General features: G+C 39.2%; 1 protein-coding gene across 1 annotated transcript in view; it reads right to left on the reverse strand.

Annotated features, from left to right (window-relative positions):
- GPLD1 (glycosylphosphatidylinositol specific phospholipase D1) overlaps positions 1-8548 on the reverse strand; it is a 43795-nt gene that overhangs the window by 14799 nt on the left and 20448 nt on the right. The window contains 5 exon segments of the mRNA XM_075062878.1: positions 952-1091; positions 3208-3328; positions 6680-6745; positions 7564-7703; positions 7797-7824. Of these exon segments, the coding sequence (XP_074918979.1) occupies positions 952-1091; positions 3208-3328; positions 6680-6745; positions 7564-7703; positions 7797-7824 (495 nt within the window).

Genomic DNA, 8548 nt, shown 5'->3' on the forward strand with positions numbered 1-8548 from the left:
TCGGGGTGGAGTACAGAAATCGATTTAAAGAGCCCTTTATATCGATATAAAGGGCGTTGTAGTGTGGACGGGTACAGCGTTAAATCGATTTAACGCTCTTTAAATCGATTTAAACGCGTAGTGTAGACCAGGCCTCAGTTACTTGATGACACTCACAGAGGTTGACAGAGAAAAAACAAACTGGCATTTATTTAGTAATATTTTTAAATACTGGTGAAGGGTGCCAGATTAACAGCCCTGGAGACTAAAGTCTCCAGTTCTGGTCCCAGAGCAGATACAGCAAGACTAGCACCAGTGCAAACTTCCTCCATCTCTCTTCTCCATTGCATGTCTGCCATAATCAGGATGGAGGAGAGGAGAGAGGGCAGGTATCATTCTCCATGCTGATTCAGTCCTTCATTTCTCTACTAAAAATGCTACCAGGAATATCAATTAATATCAACTGGAACAACCTATTCATGTCACATAGGCTATTAAATGGTCATCAGATGGTAATGATGGCCCCAAGTCATGTTGTTCAGATCCAGACCCAAATCTGGATCCAAGCTTTCACACAGTTTGTACATAATCAGATTTAGTTTTGGTCTAGTTCATTAGACAGGGGCTAACCACAAAGTTTGGATCTAGATCTGAACATTTCCAAGAACTGGGGTTATTTGGAACCAGGGTTTTGCTTTGGATCAAACTTTGATCATGACTTTCAACCAGTATGGATGTGGTCAGCAGTAAACCAGTGCCCCAAAGTCAAAAAGGCTCCATATCTCAATACCTTACAGGAATGCCAAGCTAAAGTAAGTTGTTCTGCAGCTGACAGCATTTACATCCTGGTTAACATGGCCCATAACTGTATCTTTAAAATCTCTTCAAGGAATAAAGATTTAATACTTTAACTGCTGCTTAAAATATTCACAAACGAGGAGAGAGAGAAAGGAGAGAGAAATATGCACCAACCATCCAAGCCTGGCATAGGGTGATTTCAGAAAGTATGAGGCTGTGGGCTTGGAGACGTGGTTCGAGGATTGCTGATGCGTGACTGCAAATGCTTTCCTGACATTCTGTGCAAAAGCACTATTAATAAAGTGGAGGGATTTCTGAAAGAAAGTAATAATTCAAGAAATATGGGAATAATAATACAACATACACAAACACCCTTAGTGTATTTTCTTTACCAAAAGGAACTCTGAACAAATAAGGACCTGATCCAAACCCCATGCAGGATCAGTGGGAGTCTTTACATTGATCTCAGTTACTCCTGGGGGAATTCTGTGCCAAAAAATTAAAAATTCTGCACACGCTATTTTAAAATTCTGCATATTTTATTTTTAAAATAACACAACATAATCACACCGGTTTCTATTATTTTGGTAATTTATTTAAACTAAACATAATGGATGAAGAATAGGAGTGGGTAGAATTGGAGGAAATCCCCCAAACCCCTTGCCTAATAGTAATGTAGCTAGGTTTGACCCTTTATTTCTAGTTATTAGTCAACAAATATATGCAGCCATATGCTTGGGGTTACATTATAGGCAACTGAAAAGCAAGTGAGGGCTGGGAAATCAAACTCAAAATTTAAATTGGCTACTGACCATCTCCAGAAAGGTCAGTAGCAAACAGTTCATGGAGCACTTTTTGATAGGAAATGTTTTCAGTCCAAATATTTAGACCAGTTTTAATCACTAAAGCACCATAAGCATTTATAAGGCCATACTGTGCTTTACACCACTGTGGCAAAGTAAAGGTGCTTTAAGACATTTATTCCTGTTTTATATTCCTGGGGGAACTGACAAAGACAATGGGAACAATTNATAGTGTATTTTCTTTACCAAAAGGAACTCTGAACAAATAAGGACCTGATCCAAACCCCATGCAGGATCAGTGGGAGTCTTTACATTGATCTCAGTTACTCCTGGGGGAATTCTGTGCCAAAAAATTAAAAATTCTGCACACGCTATTTTAAAATTCTGCATATTTTATTTTTAAAATAACACAACATAATCACACCGGTTTCTATTATTTTGGTAATTTATTTAAACTAAACATAATGGATGAAGAATAGGAGTGGGTAGAATTGGAGGAAATCCCCCAAACCCCTTGCCTAATAGTAATGTAGCTAGGTTTGACCCTTTATTTCTAGTTATTAGTCAACAAATATATGCAGCCATATGCTTGGGGTTACATTATAGGCAACTGAAAAGCAAGTGAGGGCTGGGAAATCAAACTCAAAATTTAAATTGGCTACTGACCATCTCCAGAAAGGTCAGTAGCAAACAGTTCATGGAGCACTTTTTGATAGGAAATGTTTTCAGTCCAAATATTTAGACCAGTTTTAATCACTAAAGCACCATAAGCATTTATAAGGCCATACTGTGCTTTACACCACTGTGGCAAAGTAAAGGTGCTTTAAGACATTTATTCCTGTTTTATATTCCTGGGGGAACTGACAAAGACAATGGGAACAATTCACTAAGCAGGCAGGCTGCTACACTCTGCTCTGCCTGAGGGGACAGAGTCCACCCCCCACCTACCTCCTCAGAAACACCCCGAAGCCCTGCCCCTCCACATTGAGCATGCTGCAATAGTGAGTGAGAGGGATAAAGTGTGTCTCTCACTCTCTCTCTCACACGCACGACTGCAAAGTGCCTCCCCCTGGCACTGATTTATATTACAACTAGCTGCTCCAGGAGCCCGAACCAACCTGCCTGCGCTGCTGGAGAGGGGCATGTGACTGCTCTTGCAGCTTCCCTTTGCTTCCCAGTCAGAAGTCATTTTTCTGTGAGAAAGCAAAGAAATCTGCAGGGGACATGAATTCTATGCACATGCAGTGACACAACATTCCCCCATGAATATGACTCAGTGGACTTTGGATCAGGTCCCTAGTCCTGCTTCAGATAGAGGCAGAACCCTAACAAATCTAAAGCACAACTGGCCAAGAATGCACTACTGCACTAAGAGTAGGATTCCTTCTTGACCTGTGAGGGTGACCAGCAGCTGCTATGAAGCATGAATATTAAAGACATACTGTAATATCATTATATACAACAATATAACAGCAGTTCACACATGTATGAAATGCTAGCATCCCATCTGGAGACTCTCTTCCATCCTGCAATGTACCAGACTGAGGAACTAAAACAATTTATGGCAGATCCAAGTTTTGCATGGCCCATCTATCTTCCCTTGCACTATTGATCTAAAAATACTTACGGTTGCCCAGGACTGCATATTGAAATAAACTCCTTTCTCTGTATAATTTATATTCTTTTCAATTGTTTTTGTGAGTGAAGAAATCACGCTCTTGTGCTGTTCCTCTTTGGACTGTTTAATTCTGTTGAGATAAAGAGGCAGTAATAATTAGAAATGTTGCTGAGGGGACTGTTAACAAGATAAACCCGTTAAATGCAATTTAATGACTGGACTGAAGATTTTATGCCATGATTATATAATGAGGAAAGCTGAAGATCATGCCATATGCCATTCAGATGGCCATTTACCCAAATTTATAATAAAAAGATCTTAAAACCAGATTCACTACTGAGTTACATCAGTTTAACTTCATTGAAATTAGTGGAACTATGCCAGTTAACAGCAGCTGAGACTCTAGTATTACCTATTACATCAGTATCATTAGGTGTTTTCCCCTCATCACCAGTATTATTTTACTGATACACTATAAATGTGTAAGAACAACATTCAAACTATGTTGTCTACAGATGGATTTGAATTGTGATATTGTACACTAGTCACTTGAACCTGGGTATTGAAATTCTTTTCTTTTAAAGCCATAAGCATACAAATTCTTTTATGAGTTATTAATGATCTCTAGAGCAGTAATGCAAGCAAATAAATGATTTGTTAATGTTATAACTAGATTATATTTCTAAAATACTCTACTTGCCTTTCCTCAGACTGGTAAATCCATTGCCATACACATATTAGACCAAATCCTGCTCCAATTTATACTCTATTGAACTCAATGGAGTTGCAAGGAAAGTAAGTTAGGGTTACAGAACATTTAATTGTCTCCCTTGACTAAGACTGGAAGCAATCAAGGGAAAAATATAAAATAAAAAGCTAATGTCTTCTCACTTGAAATCCAAAATAACGAAGTGATAAGATAAAGGTAGGGCAGCTTTCAGACCTTCAGGCTTCCCCAAAATGTAAGATTTATAACCATATCTACCTGCCAAGCAAAAATCCCCAGTCTTTTCTAGTTTGAGCATGGGGCAATAGTTGTTTGTTTACTAGTGAGGGTGAAGAGGTTTATGCACAAATGGGAAGCACAGCCCTCAAAGGAAACTCCTACTCTTTTGCCATCTTGCTTTCTCTCTTTCTCTCGCTACTTCTCTTTGCTGATTCTCTTCTCTATCTCTATCAATTATCTTTTTCTCTCCTCACTACTTGTTATCTCTCTGTGACCCTTTCTCTATGCTGTGCTGTCCCACACCACTACATTGCCTTGGTACCAGTGAGATGCAAACTGAACTGAATTACATATGAAAACTTCAGATATACAGGCTGAGAAAACTCTGAAACTTTTTGTTATCTAAACTGAATATGTGATCATGGATTTTAGATGTATCCTGAATGTAATTCCCAGGATTTAATTATGAATTCTTGGAATAAAAATATACCCCTTAGAGNTTTATGCCATGATTATATAATGAGGAAAGCTGAAGATCATGCCATATGCCATTCAGATGGCCATTTACCCAAATTTATAATAAAAAGATCTTAAAACCAGATTCACTACTGAGTTACATCAGTTTAACTTCATTGAAATTAGTGGAACTATGCCAGTTAACAGCAGCTGAGACTCTAGTATTACCTATTACATCAGTATCATTAGGTGTTTTCCCCTCATCACCAGTATTATTTTACTGATACACTATAAATGTGTAAGAACAACATTCAAACTATGTTGTCTACAGATGGATTTGAATTGTGATATTGTACACTAGTCACTTGAACCTGGGTATTGAAATTCTTTTCTTTTAAAGCCATAAGCATACAAATTCTTTTATGAGTTATTAATGATCTCTAGAGCAGTAATGCAAGCAAATAAATGATTTGTTAATGTTATAACTAGATTATATTTCTAAAATACTCTACTTGCCTTTCCTCAGACTGGTAAATCCATTGCCATACACATATTAGACCAAATCCTGCTCCAATTTATACTCTATTGAACTCAATGGAGTTGCAAGGAAAGTAAGTTAGGGTTACAGAACATTTAATTGTCTCCCTTGACTAAGACTGGAAGCAATCAAGGGAAAAATATAAAATAAAAAGCTAATGTCTTCTCACTTGAAATCCAAAATAACGAAGTGATAAGATAAAGGTAGGGCAGCTTTCAGACCTTCAGGCTTCCCCAAAATGTAAGATTTATAACCATATCTACCTGCCAAGCAAAAATCCCCAGTCTTTTCTAGTTTGAGCATGGGGCAATAGTTGTTTGTTTACTAGTGAGGGTGAAGAGGTTTATGCACAAATGGGAAGCACAGCCCTCAAAGGAAACTCCTACTCTTTTGCCATCTTGCTTTCTCTCTTTCTCTCGCTACTTCTCTTTGCTGATTCTCTTCTCTATCTCTATCAATTATCTTTTTCTCTCCTCACTACTTGTTATCTCTCTGTGACCCTTTCTCTATGCTGTGCTGTCCCACACCACTACATTGCCTTGGTACCAGTGAGATGCAAACTGAACTGAATTACATATGAAAACTTCAGATATACAGGCTGAGAAAACTCTGAAACTTTTTGTTATCTAAACTGAATATGTGATCATGGATTTTAGATGTATCCTGAATGTAATTCCCAGGATTTAATTATGAATTCTTGGAATAAAAATATACCCCTTAGAGTGTATATTTTAGTGGAATGATCTGAACTCTTATGATCAAAATTTGATTAACTCCTGTGTCTCTGATGTACTTAGGTCTGACTCATTGCAGTTTCAGTTCAATGAGAATTCACCAGTAGTGTAGAAGCCATACACAACACAAGCAAGAAATTAGCTGTGGAATCAGGGGCGGCTCTAGCCAATTCACTGCCCCAAGCATGGTGGCACACCGCAGGGAGCGCTCCGCCGGTCGCCGGTCCCATGGCTCCGGTGGACCTCCCGCAGACGTGCCTGCGGAGGGTCCGCTGGTCCCGGGGCTCCAGTGGACCTCCCACAGGCATCCACCGGAGCCGCTTGGCGTGCTGGGGCCTGGAGCCGCGCCTGTGTGGAATGGGTGTGCAGATGACTACACACCCTGTGTCCTACAGAGCTGAACTCCATACTCACATAGACCAGCAGAGTAGGACTTTTTGACGTTAGCTGTGTGAAAGACAGGTGTATGGGCAATGAGCCACCAGACCTCATGCATGGGTGTGCAGATGTTGCACTCCTACTCCAATCCAGGTGCTGGAACAACAGTCCCGAGGGGCAGAGTGCTTACTCCATACCCTATCCACTGGCAACAAGATTATTTGGATTGGGGAGGGCCTAAGTTTCACTCAAAGGAAAGATCAAACAAGTATCTCTCTTCATACATGAAGAAATTTCTCCCCAGAGTGGAGTTTTTCCAAAAAGGAGAAGTGAGGGACCTCGATAGGTTACCCATGTAATTGGATTTCCACACAAATGGACATTTCTTCTTTCAGAGTATATCTTCGCAGCTTTCAGGATTACACTTACATGTCGCTGTTCTTGTGCTCCCCATTGCACTCTATAAACAGAGGGTTCTCAGGTATGAAGCAGCCACTGAAGAAATATTGAAAACACACAGTTTTTTATTTATTCTAATAGAAGTTAAATTAAATAGAACTTTCATCCATACAGATTCCTCCTCTGGGAAGTGAGGTCGTCTCCCTCAATAGCCCTTGTTTATTCAAAATTAGGGCATTGTTATATTCCTGAGAAATTCCTTTTGTATTTTTTTAAGTTGTTGATGAATTATTTAGAATCCATAAGAATCACATGTGTGATTATGTAACAACTTACTTTGGCACTAATAACCTTCTAATCCTAGTAAAGGTAAGTGGTTCTGGGTAGGTAAAGTGTTTTTAATTAAAATGACACTTTTCAAGCATGCAACACAACAGATTATATGATTTGATGTTTCCAACACCATTTTCCAATATACATGCAGCAATATTATTCATATAGACAAACAGTACAATTGTCTGAGGTCTGCTCTCCACAGCAAGGATTGTAAACCTATCAGGGCAAAGGTGAAATATTTGTGTAAGTGATATTATAGTGATAAAGTTTTCTGTGAAAATAATACCAGCCAAATATGAGCCTGAACTTGCAACTCTTAGACAATTAAGGTTTATTCTAACTCTCTGAACTCAGTGAGAATCTTCTCACTTCACTGGGAGTTGGATTGGGCCCTTAGTCTCACAGAATTCTGACTAAGTAAGCAAAGTCTTCAGTTTCAGGCTCCAATTCTGGGACTAGGCCTGCTTCCTTGAGAACAGTTAAACAGACTTCGTAACCTGAATACAGCAAAGGTAATTTATCTGACTTTACTGTAGTATCATAAGAGGTGTATCCTAACACATAAAACAACATCTCACCTGGTCCCATTTTCTAACATGTGGCTTGCTAGCTGAAAAATATTATTTGACCAAAATGCCATGTCATCCAGTCCTCCAAGGAAATACTCCTGGAACCTCTCCACCAAAAATGGAGATTTGATAGCATATGATGGGAAAAGCTAGAAACAAAACACAGTATAATTAGTGGAATGGTTCAGTGTATCTTAACGTTAATATGTACCTAGTTGCTAACAAGAAAAAAAATAAGTTACCTTGGCAACAGCAAGCATTTCTCCATGCCTGCAAAAATAAATAATCTTCAGATTAATGTGCTTCATTAACAAATAATATGAAAATAACCCATTTCAAAGCCTTTGTGGACCCCTATATAATAACCCAGTATTTATCCAACTTTAAGAACGGTAATGTTGAGATATTTCCTTGTTTGTTACTATATCATAATAAGATCTGTAAAATCAGAGATTGTGATCTTTATTGCGTTTCTTAATATTTGTGCCTTCTACACTGCTCTGCAACCGAGCACAACTATGGGTACACCTACACTGCCTGCAGCACAGGTATAAATAGCAGTGGAGATGGTGAGGGACTCCTTAGGCCAATAAAGTAAAGATATACCTGAAGCCTTTGGGTAGGTACATGGCTCTCTGCTTGCCAAAGCATTCCGTCCCCAACTACACTGCTATTTTTAGCAGTATACTGTCCCAGTGCCTCTCCACAGTTAACGCCTTTCCCCATGTCAGGAAAACTCTCTCAGGCCTGGTCTACACTATGCGTTTATACCGATTTTAGCAGTGTTAAATCGATTTAACGCTGCGCTTATCCACACAACAAGACCCTTTATATCAATATAAAGGGCTCTTAAAACCGGTTTCTGTACTCCTTCCTGATGAGCGGAGTAGTGCTGAAATCGGTATTACCATATCGGATTAGGCTTAGTGTGACCGCAAATCGACGGTATTGGCCTCCAGGTGGTATCCCACAGTGCACCACTGTGACCACTCTG

The sequence above is a fragment of the Chelonoidis abingdonii genome, chromosome 2 (assembly GCF_003597395.2).
Source record: "Chelonoidis abingdonii isolate Lonesome George chromosome 2, CheloAbing_2.0, whole genome shotgun sequence".
Taxonomy (NCBI): domain Eukaryota; kingdom Metazoa; phylum Chordata; order Testudines; family Testudinidae; genus Chelonoidis; species Chelonoidis abingdonii.